The following is a 14,648-nucleotide window of genomic DNA, read 5'->3' on the forward strand; positions in this document are numbered from 1 at the left end:
TCCTCAGATGATGTTATTCTCTGAGCTTGATTTAAGAGTATACAGCAGCAACTGTATGCAAGAGAAAGAAGTGAAGAATGAATCTTTTTCCAGGACATTTTGAAGGAAATTATAAAGAATGCACAAACAGTGCCAGAGAGGAATAGCAATGAACAACGTTATCTCTTCAGGCAAGACAGTAATTGAGTGAAATTGATTAAGCTTGTCACAGCTCACAAATCGCAGGTTTGGGTCCATGAGCCTCAGATTCAATTTAAACTGTGTTGATCCCAATCAACCCCGTCCAAGTGGAGCCCATGTTTAGTGCTGCTGATACCAGTATGTTGGCTACATTTACATTTCTTATCTCATCACCAAGAGTGTGGTTGATCATTAAATAATTATTAGTGCCAATTTGAATCATAAACTAGTTATTGATGAGGTGTATTGCTCCCCTGAAAGTCAAGAAAAAATTGCAAGAGTTAAAAACATACTTTTAAATGACTTAATTTGACTGTGACCAGTCATTCAAACACCAAACAGGTGCGTTCGCATGAAGCTGGAGTGAATGTAAACCTGGAGTGGAGTGTTTAAGCACCGTCCTCATCAGGCCTTCACTGCATCTCACTCCTACGACGTTACCTCGGTCTCACACACTAACACACTTTCATTTGTTCATCGATTGCTCAGGCAGACTTTTTTCGCCCCCGATCCTGTTAACATTTAGCACAAACTTATACAGACTGCTTATAGAAAGCTGCAAATTAACTGCCTTTAAATTTGACCGCGAGACAATTAGTCTAATCAGTCTAAAGACTGTGTTGGAATCGCAAGCAGCGCTTTTAATTGGTGTATTTCCTAACACTAGTAGAAGCTTTGTTATTGACTGACAGTAGTTCCACATCCTACATAGCACAGTTAGATTTGCATTAGTCAGTGACACCATTTACATTAATATGTTACATTGATATGCTTTAATCTCTTGGCTTCTACATACTAACCCTTTCCCATAATGGCAACTAGAGACTTTATAAACTTTGTTTCTGCTGGCTTTTGTGCTGTTCACTGTGCTCTCTGTGAATAGTTTGGTTCTAAATAAAATACAGTATAAGTCAATTGAAGCAGCAAAACATTTTTGAATAGTCAGCGGTGATTAACAAAAAGCCTGTTAATAACCAATCAAACAGCTTCAAACAGAAGTTAGTTAGACTGTCCATTGTGTCACTACATGGCGTTTTGGTCCCGCTCTTTTAAAGCAGTCGCTCTGTGGTCATGCAGGTGACTGTAGCCTTGTCTCAGTGCGCCAGTGGATCGAAACGTTTTTGTGACACTAATTCATGTTCTCTGCCAGAGATGGACGTTCAGGTCGCTCCTCTTTGATGTGTCCATTTGAGCAAACACATGCCGAGGCCCAATCTTGGACCTCTGAGTAATCAAACATTCTGCCGTGTTTGGCTCTGAAAATAACTCAAGCCTGGTCTGAAATGTTTTGAGCACCTCATTCTCAGCATTACTGTACTGCTTAGAGTGAGTGCCAGGAGTTTAATGCTTAATGCACAAATGCATACGTTTTTCTGCTCTACAGTAACGGCTGTTTCAGTGCTTACTGTGCTCAGTTTAGGACCTTTTAGATATTCAGACTTGACCCCTCAGCTTGTAGTGGATCACAGCCACACAAGTCTTGATGCTATTTAAGTTTCTTGTTTGTTTGCAATTAACAGAAAAACTGGGTTGATTGCTTGAGCAATTGCTTGAGGAAAGAAATCGCAGGTGAAAGGCAATGCAGAAACACAGCAGTTGAGACCAGAAACATTGTTATTTAAGTTGGGTTTAAGAGCACAGAGACTAATCTGTGTGACCGTGTGACTGTGATGTCCTTTTCTGTTACAGCTGATCAGAACCACATAACTTCTGTCATGTTTGCTGCTCTCTTGACTTTTGCAGTACAGCTCTTGTCTGCTCGTGCAAATCTAATAAGCAGCATTGAATTCGATGTGATAGAGCACTTTTCTAAACAAAACTTAACACTTAATAAACAAAAGCCAAAAGCTTTTAAACAACCAATATCATCCAATAAAACCATCTGTGTGCTTGTCGTGGTTGTAAATCTTCCAGAGTACTTTAAGAACTTTCCATCCATTTTGGCACTTTGGAATATTTGAGTGTTGAGATCAAAAAATGCATTTGACAAAAAATCAGTCTCACCACAAGGTCCGTGTATTAGCTGTTCATGAGCCTTTGATCATATCACATGACCTTCCTTATCAAAGCGAATTAGTCATCATGTGATTATTAAAAGGACACTGACTTAGCCAAGTCAGCTGTTTAGAGATCAGCATCAACCATCTGTATGCCGACGACGCCTCCATTTACATTAACATCATCTCTTCTCTCTCGCTCCACAGAAAGTGCAAGTTGTTATAACTGTTCTGGACTATGACAAGATCGGCAAGAACGATGCCATTGGCAAAGTCTTTGTGGGCCTCAACAGCTCGGGGACGGAGCTGCGCCACTGGTCCGACATGCTGGCCAACCCCAGGAGACCCATCGCCCAGTGGCACGTGCTGAAGCCTGAGGAAGAGGTGGACGCTCAACTCTCCACCAAGAAATAGGCAGGGCCCTTTCCGTGCCTGCCTTGTAGTACTCTTTAGCCAGTATGTGTAAATACCTCAGTGATATATGGGTCCATCCATGTAACCCCCCCTGCACCTCTTTACCCCACATCTCTCAGCTTTATCGCTCTTAAAATCACAAACGGTCCTAATTGTTCAAACTTCCTGCGACATCTCATCCTCTGCTTCTTTTCTATCAGGTTTCCTAGTTTTCTCGCTTTCTCTCTCTCTCTTTGTCCTTTTTTCTCTCTATTTTTTTTCTTTATTCTTTGGTTCCTCTCCATCTCTGTGCCCTGAACTGCCCTGACCAAATGCCCCCTTCTTTTAAGCAATATGATCTGTATAGATAGCGCATGACTGAAAGAATTTATTGTACCACAGTTGTATATATAAGTATGCAGACAAAAATGATTTCTAGTTTATGTGTTTGTATGTTGTTACCCGTTTCCTATTCTGTGTATATCTTGATGTTTTTAATAAGATGTTCTATTTTAAATTATGTAAATGCAGATATAGAGGAAAGCCAATATTATATATCCCAGGATTTAAAAATTCTACCATATTACCTTATTGCATTCCTTAAAAAAAATATTCCAACCTACAAGACACCAGTGGAAATATACTCACACTGTAAAGGACAAAGTCTGGCCATAAGTTCAGCAAAACGATCATTGCAGAAAAGATGAATATGTACACACAAAACTCCAAAATAAAAGGCCATTAACTAATATGGTTCTGAGGGGGGAAAAATTATGCTGCTTGGAATTATACAAGCACATGATTTCTTATGACTTTTTCTACTAATTGCTCAGTCAGAGGACCTCTATGTTTAGCTTGATGCACACTCTTACCACAAACAACAGCTGAAACGAACCAGTTAGCATTTCATTTCTCCGCATTTGGCAGTTTCCTCTGAGTACAACAGGTCCACGTTTTAAAGGCTCGATTTCTTTTTCCACAAGTGGGAACTTTTGCCTCTGGGAAAAAAAAAAAAAGCACTCGACTCATTCCTCAACCCTTCAGAAACTGACCCCACGTGGAGAGGAAAAACAAAAAGCACCAAGCTGTAGCCATTGTGTCCTTAAGCTCGTTTGACGATATTTTGTTAACTGCTTCCTTTGAACAGCCTTGTCGTTGTTGGACGTAAATCGCATTTAGGCCGAGGGGTCCGATCTCTCAGAGGGAGTTTAAAAAACAAAAAAACAAACAAAAAAAATAAAAAAACAAGAGTCGTGACTCTGGTTTTAAGAGGACTATTTTTTAGAGCAATTCAACGTCTTGACTATTTTTAGTAAACTGCATGGTTTTTTTGGGTTTTTTGGGGGATCTTTTTTTTTTTTACAATCTTTACTAAAGACTGGGGGGTATCTATGACACCAGGGGCTGTCTCTTCTGATACGGTCCCCTTGCCTTCAATCAGGAAAGGAGAGGAAAATCAAAGAGTGATGCTTAAACTTTGGGTCAACGTACATGAGTGCGTTGACGGAGGCGAAGTGAGTTTCTAAACACTGCCATTTCCAGGGAGGTGACTTATGTGGAGACCCTCTCTTCATGCACACTCCCACTTGCTAGTGGCCGTAGCTTTGGTTTATCGGGAACAATGTCTTTGGCTGCAATGGTGCCCTGAATCGCAGTCTTTGCTTTGCGTTGCCTTCTCACAGTGACAATAGAGTTAGCCATGTTTTACTGCCAATTTTAACTTTTACGTGGCTGCTGTTTTGCACTGGATGTCTTTGAACTAGCTTGTTGACTTCTTTAGGGACAGTTTTTTGTTTTTGTTTTTTGTTTGGAGGATTGTTGGCTGGCCTTGGTTTCAGGACACCCGCAGGGGGAGCCAGAAATCCGCCTGCTCGATCGGCTTTGTTTAAAAGAAAAAAAAAAACAAGGAAGGAAGGGAAAAAAAAGGAAACAATGATGACAAATCAGCCAACAGCAGTTACATCAGTTTTGTTTGGCACAGGACTACACCAGGAGAATGCGAGATAACCGTAAAGTTAATGGTCTGCGTAGGTTATTAGTCCACCATGTCCTTTACTACGGGTCCAATTAGCAGAGGAATAAGTTTTAATCCATGAAAACCATGAAGTCTCTTATCTTGGAGGAACCTCTTGCATATACTCGACGCTAGCTTCAGGAGGACTTTCTAAATGTTTTCAATGTTATTGTGTAGTTGATAGCACTATTATGAAAAAGCTACTCGTCATTCCATATGAGTCTCTGAGGACTGCTTTGTGTATCACTGTGACTGCCGTGTGTGCTTAGACATGTAGACTTATCAGTAGGTAGCGAAGCCGGTTTGTTCTGTAGTGATGTCGTAGCGTTTAATGCCATTTTCCCTTCTACACGCGGAGGAAGAGAGAGCGCGTGGCGTCGCCCGGTTTCCCCGCGGGCCCCCCACACCCCCCGTGATGAAAACAAAACGAAATGAAAAGACGAGCGGGGTCGCTTCACACAGCATTTTGTTGAGCACTGTGCAATATCTGTATGTTCATCCCATAGTGTTAACATGGGTGGCACTGCCCGAGAAAAGGAAAAAATTAAAATAAATAAACAAAGATTCTAACTCTATGGAGGATGATTCCGGTCCAGAGAGATGTTACCCTGGCCACTGAAACGGTTAGGACACAGCACACCAGGTTCAGCTTGTAGGCTGGAGCTTGACACCTCTGTTCGGGGTTCCCTCCCTTTTCGCGGATACGTTTTCTCCTCTTGCACACAGTTCCGGCATCAGAAGCTTCAGGGAGTATTAGTTCAATACCAAACGAGATTCTACATTTAAATATCCCCTTAAAGTTCCGTGTATATATTTACATAAATGTGTTAAAAATGTATATCTAGAATGAATATAAAGTGACATGAATATGATTATTCAGCCGCAGATATCGTTTTATCTGTCTGCCATCCATAGACGATATCTCATCACCATTACGTCATCTTTATTATGGATTTCTTTTTTTATTTGTTAACTGCTCTGTTTATTCAAAAACCCCTTTTATATTTGAGATGAAATGTCTGAATGTACAGTATGGACTGTGTTGGTGTAGATTACTTTAACCGTGAGATTAGATGTACTTTGCACTTTTTGTTGTAAAACAGAGAAGAAGAAAAAAGTAATTTTGTTTATATTTTTTCAACTATTATATATTTTGTTCTCCATAACCCTTTGGGGTAAAATCTCCCCTGCCTGATAGCATTCCAAAACCACTGAATATACTAAAACACAGCTGCATTGCCAATCCCCCTGCAACCGATGGATGATTTTATTTGACATGTTTCACATATGTAGATTCATGAATTCCAGTACAGCTTCAGATTTAAATAAGAATAATAAAAAAAGGATTTAAGTAGACAAGGTAGAGGCTCTGTAAAAGTGGCCTGAGCAATTCAACATGAATGCAAAAACGGGAATAATCCGATCAAAGCGGAATCGCGACAGCACAAACAGAAACGTGCAGAAACGAATCAGGGAATTGAGTGAAGGGCGGCGTTGCGGACACGTCGGACTGCGTGGAGGTGCGTGGAAACACCTCAAAGCAAAAGCCATCACGCTCCCCGCAACGCAGTGCTCCTCTTATCGCGATTTCCTACCAAAGTATGCACGCATAATCAAACCCTAAATTCTCCTGTTGTGGAAAGAAAATGACCTTCTCAAGCTCTCTGTGTGACAAGGAACTCCAGATTCTCTCCAGTGACACTGACCTTCCAACAACAAAGCTGTGTAAAGTATTAGAATCTGATGCTGTAGAAAGATCCTAGTTGCCTTTGTGTATATCAACTGCCTGCTTGAGTATTTTGTGTGTGGAAATTTTCTCTGTAATCTTGTAGAACTGTTCGGGGTGTTTTTTCCTGCCATATCGCTCGCGGTGACGGCGAGCCGCTGACGGTTATATTTGCTGTGTATACCTTCATTTTTGACGAGGTGTTTTACAGTTTTGTTTCACTTTGTGTAGTGATTCACTCTGTGGAGTTTTCTGACTGTTGTTATATAACTTCATATACACAAATGATCAATAAAAATGTTTTATTTCCTGTTGATACAGAAGCTTATCATGTCATACTTGGAGCGGCGCCTCTCATAGAGCAAACAACGAACCAAACCACTGCGGTGTTTGTTCAGGACTGAAGCGTGACTCAGGCCACGTCACGAAGAAGAAGTGTCCGCATGCTGTCACTCGCATGACAAATTCCACTTTTTAATGATCATGTTTGCTGTGACTTGGCTTTGAGTCATCCAGACAAGCCTGTCAACAAGGTCACTACTGCCATCTAACGGGTGTAAAGGAGCACAGCAACGGACAACAGAAAAGGGATCATGTTTTCCATTGGCTTTGGGCACACATCAGTTTCTATTAGTGAATATTCACTGATGTCCACCAGAGCCGGAAAACGGGGACGAGAGTTTGTCCTCCCACCAAATGCAGGATGTCACATCGCAGCTGAGAGTGAATCTGATGATGAGAGCTTCCGGTGCTTGTAGGTTTATGGATTTCAGGTTGCTGCGATGAAATGAAGCTCATTTGAGTGTTAAAGGCCTCTTAAGTAAAGAACATCCAGTGAATATTAAGACGTAGTTTATCCACTTTTCTGACCAATTGATGAATGAAGATATTTTGAGTTCTTGCATGAAATATAAATAACTTCAGCAACAAAACTGACCAAATGTCAAACGACTGCGATTATTTTGCAAGTGTGAGATGTTATTTCAAGCACACTAAAAACAGAGGAAACTGTTAAAGATTTATACATGATAAACTTTATCACATGCTGGGAAACTGAAGCACCACAGCCACGATCGGAAGCACATGAACCCATGCAGATAAACCACCTTAAACATTACATAACTTATTAATAAATAAGAATAAAAACATATTTAGATGTTGTTTATATACACATAAATAAAAACTACATTTTTGCCAGTGGTGATAGGTGGGATTTAAAGGTTTACTGCTGTTTGTGTGGTCTGATTTGAAATTATCAAAGCCGAATGATCAAATTAGGCTGAGGAATGAACAAAGCAACACTGTGTCACACTCATATGACACATCATATGCCGATATTGTCTCTAATGATTCGCCACAGGAAACTGATGGACTTATTTATCGTGGACTTTTATTCTGAGAAGTTTGGGCGTTTTCTTCATTTTACTGCGTTTATTGAAGAGATTTATTCTGAAAATCCAGGTCTGACATGTGGAAGTGACGTTTGAGCCTCGGCGTCGTCAAGGCCGCAGCATAAGCCGTTATGATACCGGAAGTTGTGCTACCTTCAGTTTATGTTGAACGGTTTGTTAATCAAAAATACAGACAGTATTACTTCAGGTTGAACAAACAAATAAAGTTCGTGTCTTATTTGTCATTAAATATATTAACTGTGATAACTGACTTGCTATGAGTTTAAAAATAAAACATTACGTATTATTTCCTAAAACACTGCTTTTATTTTTAAACAACAATGACCGGATGTGTGAGAGGGCTCTCGCTAACTCGACAGCCTGACACATAGCAAGACAGCTCGTACTACCGTCTGAGTTGCAGCAAACTGATCCTGTGCTGCTTTTGGCATTAGCACACGGCCTTGCAGTTGCTCAAACTGACTGAAAATGCTGTCCTACATCATCGGTGTAAGTAAAGTTTAATGAAAGCTCGCAAGACGTATTTTATTTTAGCTTGCTCCTTTGCGTTAGCTAACGTTAACATTAGCTAATATTTAATTTTTCCCTATTAAGTTCAGCTCGGGAGCTCCGGTGGGCCTGCCCGCAGGAATGTCTATGACTCATTTCTCCTGTTATATATTTAAAAAAATGACATTAGTTAGACAACGCCCCACAGAGGTTGCATGCATTTGGTGGCTAATGCTAGCTGGTAGTCTGAGTTTTTCTCCTGTGTTTTGGCCTTTTATGGCAGCTGATTCGAGGCGGCTTTGATAGCATCATCAACCTGATCTTCAGACTTTTCTTCTCAAAGAGGAGACCGGCCATCACCTTAGAGGACCCAAACATTAAATATGCACTGCGGCTGATAGACAAACAGGTAACCAGTCTCATTTTATATACTGTGTGCAATACTCGTTTATGTTTGCAAACGCAGCAGGTGCATTCAGGAACCGCCGTTAGTCTGTGTTGGTATTCACATGCTTTTCAGTGCCGCTTTCTTCCTGAGAAATGTTTCTGTGTTTGTTGCATGGTCAGATTGTCAGTCATGACACAAGGAAGTTTCGTTTTGCCCTGCCTTCCCCTGAACACGTCCTCGGTCTCCCTATCGGTCAGTATGCACATTCATACGAGCAGTATTTATCGTGAGGAAATCAGTCATTGTGATGGAGCGCTAAGGAATTACATTACAGCAAACAATAATTAAGTGGCAATAAATTTGTATCTTCAAAGAGAGGAAAATAAAATGAAGAATGAGGGAAAAGATGTGCTTGCGTTCAAGTAATTTGATGCATCTACTTCCTTGTTTTGCGTCTTTTAAATTAAAGTAGAATATCATGAAGAAAGTTTGTAAAAATAGATTTTTCTCTCCCTCCATTAAATGTCAAAAAACGTTTTAGAATAATGTGACAGTTTCTCAGAGCCCAATTGGATGTCTTCAGGATGTCTTGTTCTATCTGACCATCAGTCCAAAACCAAAAGATATTCAGTTTAATATCATATATGACAAATGAACCACACAATCCTCATATTGAGACTGTTAAGCATTTTGGTTTAAAATGACTTACTGTGTTAGCTTTAGATTATATATACATTGTATTGTGTTCAAAATAAAAATAAATTCCCATAAAGCATGATGTTAGTGGCGTTCAAGACGCTCTGTGGAGCTGCTGATGTGATGTCTGTGTTTTCTCCCCCAGGCCAGCATATCTATTTGTCTGCTAAAACAGACGGGAAGCTGGTCGTGCGTCCGTATACGCCCGTGTCCAGCGATGACGACAAAGGCTTTGTGGACTTGGTGGTGAAGGTGAAGCCCAGAGGAAAGTTGTTTCTGTTTAAATGCATGGGTGTCATTTTGTTTTCCTAAACCGCTTTGTGCTGCTGTACCTCGTCAACAGGTTTACTTTAAAGACGTCCATCCTAAATTCCCAGAGGGCGGGAAGATGAGTCAGTACTTGGAGAGCCTCAAGATCAACGACACTATTGACTTCAGAGGACCCAGTGGGCTTTTTGTGTACAAGGGCAAAGGTGAGCACCACAACCTGATGTCCTGAGACAGCAGGTGGAAAAGGTGCAAAGTTTGAGGTCCGTTGCGATACACACTGAGCTTTAGCTGCCCGATCTGATGCCTGAACCTTCCCTCCACAGGTGTTTTTGCCATTCAGCCCGATAAAAAGTCCCCAGCTGAGACCAAGACCACCAAACACCTGGGCATGATTGCAGGAGGGACAGGTAAGAGAAACATGTGGTCTCAGCTATAAAAGTCTTTCACCCAGGAAGTTTATTTAGTTGGTTGATGATGTTTTAAACAAACACTGCACTCCATAAAAACTGTGAAAGTGGTTTGTTTGATGAGGGTTAATGTTTTATGTCATAAAAGTGTAAAAAAAAAAAAAACATTTTCAGGCAAGGTTTGAACAGATCTTGTTTATTCCACAAGACATTTGGATGTTTTCCCTCTCTGCTCTTCATGCTGGTTTGCAGTGGGAGGAGCTCAGATGTGTTGTCGTATCTGATCAAAGCACACCCTCCCCCATCCTTATCCTTATTACTCACATTCTGTTTACATGTCAGCTCACTGCTTATTTATACATTAACCAGAGCTAAACAACACACATTTTTATTGAAATAGTAAAAACTATGGTGTTTTTTTTATTACTTATTTTCCACTGGGGTTTGTACCAAATATGTATCTTCACTTAAGTCTAGATTATTTGACAATTTGTCACATTTATTTAAAAAAAAAAAAGCAGCCATTTGGATGTTGTACTTGCTTCACTTGCTTGTATTGTAATTTTGACATCAGTGGAAGCCAATTACCCTGAGCCCTTCATTGGAAACAAGGGCCATAGCTCAGTTCAGAACACACATATGTCCACATACTTTTGTCCCCATATTGTTTGTGTAATGAAGGTGATTGTATGTCTGCATCCTGCACATGTGACAAACTGTGTTTCCTCTCAGGCATCACTCCCATGTTGCAGATCATCACAGCTGTGATGAAGGATCCTCAGGACCAGACGGTTTGTCACCTGCTGTTCGCCAACCAGGTCGGTTTCATCAGCCAGGATCACATGATGCGCTCGTGTTTGCACTTTGTTTTATTACAACTCACTCGTCTCCCCGTGTCGTTGAGAGTGACTGGATTATAGCAAAGCAGAGGTGGAGCACCGAGTGCTGAAACCCGACTCCTCTTCCTGTCCCCTCACAGACTGAGAAAGACATCCTGTTGAGACCAGAGCTGGAAGAGATCCAAGTCAACCACCCAGACCGGTTCAAGCTGTGGTTCACCCTGGACAGAGCACCTGAAGGTAAGTTCCCTCCGCAGCGCATCGCCAACGTGACGCTTTCATAGAGCAACAGGAAGCTCCTCGTTTTCAATTAGTTTCTGTTATTTGGCTCAGATATTTTCCCTGCATTTACATCTCAGGCTGCAATTAACACATTTTATTGTCGTCAGTAGTTGATAATTTGGTCTATAAAATGTCCATCACAAGTTCTAGGAAACCGTTTGTTCTGTCAGAGTAAAAGCACAAAACCCCCAAATTCGAAGTTTATTATCAGGAAAGACTGAGAACACCAGCTGAGATTCACATTTTAGACCTTTTTCATTTGTTGCTGTCGCATCAGCTGATTGACAGACTGATTGATAGAAACTATGTGTCAACTATAGAGGACGTAGCAGGTGATACTGAGGCTCAGAGGCGTTTGTTTCCACGTATAGATGATCATGTGACTCGTTCATGTTGAGTTCCGGGAAGCGGACACGTCTCAGCCCGTCATCATCAATCAGAGGTCGATCGACGGGAAAATGATCAGTGGCTATTTTGATAATCGATTAATAGTGTAAGGCATTTTGGGTTGTTCATGTGAAAGAAAACATTTCATAACTTTAATCCGTTTTACTTGAGAAATTGTGATGGATGTTTGTCAGTATTTTTTGAGACAATCTGTTGCTGTGCCAGTTACTATGAAAGACCAATCAAAGTATCAAAACAGTAATGGTTAATAAGTACATTATTTTCTTTGAAATGTGGTGAAGTATAAAGGTGAATATACTCCCCAGATTGTACTCGATCTGACACATTCTCACCAGTAGGGGTCACTAGTGCAGAGATAAAGTGACATATTAATTTAAGTAAAAACCAACAGGTGCTCTGCAAATCAACAGATATTTAACTATATTTAACTTAAAATGCACAGTGAATAGAATTAAAGACACAAATAAGTAAAACATTTTTTTTTTTTACTTTCTTCAAAGTTAGCTTAAAAAGTTTATATTTAAGATGAACAAAGACCAGACACGACAGGCACTAAAGACATTACGTTTGGAATGAGCACAGCCACAGTGAATCTGCTCATGGAGTCTCATACTCGTGACATGGTGGGATGTAAGCATTCATGGTATCCTGTGATGTCAGCTAGCTTAGCTCCTCCACGGGTAGATGCACACTTCCTTCTGTGCGGTGATGCAGAAAGAAAATAGTTCCTGCAGAAAACTGCTCACAACAAGGTCTGTGGATTATCTTGAGTAACGGGGTCAGGGTTAAAAAAAAAAACAAAACATGCTAAATCTTGCAGCACCCACTTCAGCTATGTTAAATAGGGGGTTTGAGTAATAAATGCACTGATGACATTGGATGGAAAGTCTTTGAGCCGCATTTTAAATGTCTCTGTTTCAGACTGGGAGTACAGCCAAGGCTTCATCAGTGAAGACATGGTGACGGAACACCTGCCGCCTCCCGGGGACGACACCTTCATCCTGATGTGTGGACCTCCGCCTATGATCCAGTTCGCCTGCCACCCAAACCTGGACAAAGTGGGCCACTCCAGCAGCCGCAGGTTCGCCTTCTAGATGTGCGTCCAAACCACAGAGTCGAGGTTTGCACGTATCAGAGCGTCCAGTTATTATGCCCTCTACCCTGACAGCATTAAGGCACTCAGTTGCATTGGGTATTGCACTATGTATACCATATTTATGCCATGATATTCATCATGCAACAGAATCACAGCACGGACCACGTGACGTTATCAGGAAGAGGTGAAGATCTGAGCTCGTTTAGGACTGAGAAGTACCGTAGTTGTTTTCAGCTTGTTTGCTTTACAAAGGAATGTGATTCCAAATCTGTTGCGAACAAACCCTGCTGTCGCCTCAGTTCGCTTTCAGTATGGGAGGAGTTGAGGTTTGCTGGCTGTTTTCTGAGTGCCTTAACACTTGCAAAGCTTTTTTTTTATGCACAGTTGAAGAATTGTGACCACTTGTTTGATTTATAGCAAACGGCATCAGTTATCCAATTATTGCTGTTGAGAATATGTTACAGAGCTACATGGCCTTCTGTCTATCGTCGCGTCAAAGATGTCGATATTTTGCTAAAATATATTACGTGTTGCTTACTGATGTGACGTCTTTGCTCCGAGTCTGGTAACAGTGGCTACATGTGTTTGGATATGCAATATAAAGAGCAACTGCTACCGAAATCACTTCTCGGTTGTTATTCTCGATTACAGGACTCTCTGCGTCGTTTCAGAGTGACAATACTAAAATTAAAGCCAGTGGAAAATGCAATTTTCAATTTTTATTACAAAAAAAAATTTAAAACAACAATTTCCATACTTTGTCATGCCATTTTATAAAAGAGAAAAACTCTCACAGGGTTTTTATGCCAAGAGTTAAAATGGAGAATAGCGCCAGGAGTTTATTAGCTTAGCATAAAGACCAGAGGCAGAGAGAAACGCGTCAACGTCTCACTAACTCACACTTATCGCATTTAGTTAATCCTGACAGAAACATACAAAACATTTCGTGGTTTTAGGGAGGAGTCAACATGCAGTAACTTTCTTTTTGTGAACAGCTTTCGGATTAAACAGAAGCAATAAGTTTGTGTTAATGAGCCTTAGCGCGAGCCAGGTTAGTTGGCCGTTTGTCCCTGCCTCTAGTAAGCCCACAGGAAGTGTTCCAGGCTCTGAAGCTAATCTGACATAGTGGTCAAACCGAATACTTAGAACATCACGTGATGCAAACAGAAAACATGTAACACATAAAATGTCTCAATTCACCATCAGAATTGGATCCATTTGGAAAGTGGAGAAGAGCTGCACAGTTGAACCATTTTTTATCCCCATTCAAGTTAGCGGAGGAAATCTAGATGGGCGCACAAAATCACTTCCTCTGGTTTTGAGATTTCTGTCTCAACACTGAGAATATGTTGGTGCTGAAAACGCTGAAAAATAACTGTGCTGACAGCGTGTTCTGTTTTCTCTGCAGTAAATAAATTATAATGAGATTTTTCAATGCTGTGAGCATCACACTCATCGCAGCGACAGAAATCTCAAAACTTGAGCAAGTGCAACCACAACCATCTTTGCCACTAGAGGTGAGAGATTTGAATGAGCTGGTCTTAAAGGATAACATGAAGCAAAGTTACGTACCACATATAAAAATTAATCTGCAGCTGAGGATGACAACTCAAAATAAACTAAAAGTAAAGTATGCTTACCTCACTGGTTACTGAGAACAAAACACAAGTACTTGAATAATAAAATAAATGCAGTAAGAGGTACATTAATGCATTAAAACCATGCACAGCTTCAATAAATATGTGGTCACGAAAGCGCTGGCTGTACTTCTGAATGATGAAAATAGCATAAAAGTTCTCACATGTTCTACTACAAAGGTTGGTGGGAGGTGGACGGCTTTGCGTTGGCACTGTGGGTTCTTCTTTCCCAAAGCGCAGCGACTCAAACACCAGAGTCATCGGCTTCTGCCACGTCGACCTCCGCAGGGCAGACGGAGATCTCCTGAAAAAACTCATCGTCCTTCAGCATGCTCTGCAACACAAAGAGGACGGGAGAGAATGAAGGCAGCTCCAAAGAGGAGCTCCAAAACCACCACTCAGGTGTGTAGGCTT

At 40.9% G+C, this 14,648-nt stretch overlaps 3 protein-coding genes across 15 annotated transcripts in view; 2 read left to right on the top strand and 1 right to left on the bottom strand.

Moving 5' to 3' along the window:
- Positions 1–6,624, top strand: part of syt1a (synaptotagmin Ia) — a 155,753-nt gene extending 149,129 nt beyond the window's left edge. For all 10 annotated transcript variants that reach the window (XM_046379673.1, XM_046379674.1, XM_046379672.1 and 7 more), the window contains one exon: positions 2,385–6,624. In XM_046379673.1, the coding sequence (XP_046235629.1) occupies positions 2,385–2,591 (207 nt within the window). In that variant the 3' untranslated portion in view covers positions 2,592–6,624. The remainder of the gene's footprint in view (positions 1–2,384) is intronic.
- Positions 6,625–8,052: 1,428 nt separating this feature from the next.
- LOC124054030 (NADH-cytochrome b5 reductase 3) lies at positions 8,053–13,218 on the top strand. The gene is made up of 9 exons (XM_046379681.1): positions 8,053–8,211; positions 8,495–8,620; positions 8,779–8,851; positions 9,441–9,547; positions 9,639–9,768; positions 9,889–9,972; positions 10,705–10,790; positions 10,952–11,051; positions 12,423–13,218. The coding sequence occupies exons 1-9, from the start codon at positions 8,191–8,193 to the stop codon at positions 12,593–12,595; spliced, it is 900 nt and encodes a 299-aa protein (XP_046235637.1). The 5' UTR covers positions 8,053–8,190; the 3' UTR covers positions 12,596–13,218.
- A 78-nt stretch (positions 13,219–13,296) lies between these two features.
- LOC124054021 (liprin-beta-1-like) overlaps positions 13,297–14,648 on the bottom strand; it is an 86,908-nt gene continuing 85,556 nt past the window's right edge. For all 4 annotated transcript variants that reach the window (XM_046379663.1, XM_046379664.1, XM_046379662.1 and 1 more), the window contains one exon: positions 13,297–14,568. In XM_046379663.1, the coding sequence (XP_046235619.1) occupies positions 14,479–14,568 (90 nt within the window). In that variant the 3' untranslated portion in view covers positions 13,297–14,478. The remainder of the gene's footprint in view (positions 14,569–14,648) is intronic.

This window comes from Scatophagus argus, chromosome 22 (genome assembly GCF_020382885.2).
Source record: "Scatophagus argus isolate fScaArg1 chromosome 22, fScaArg1.pri, whole genome shotgun sequence".
Classification (NCBI taxonomy): domain Eukaryota; kingdom Metazoa; phylum Chordata; class Actinopteri; family Scatophagidae; genus Scatophagus; species Scatophagus argus.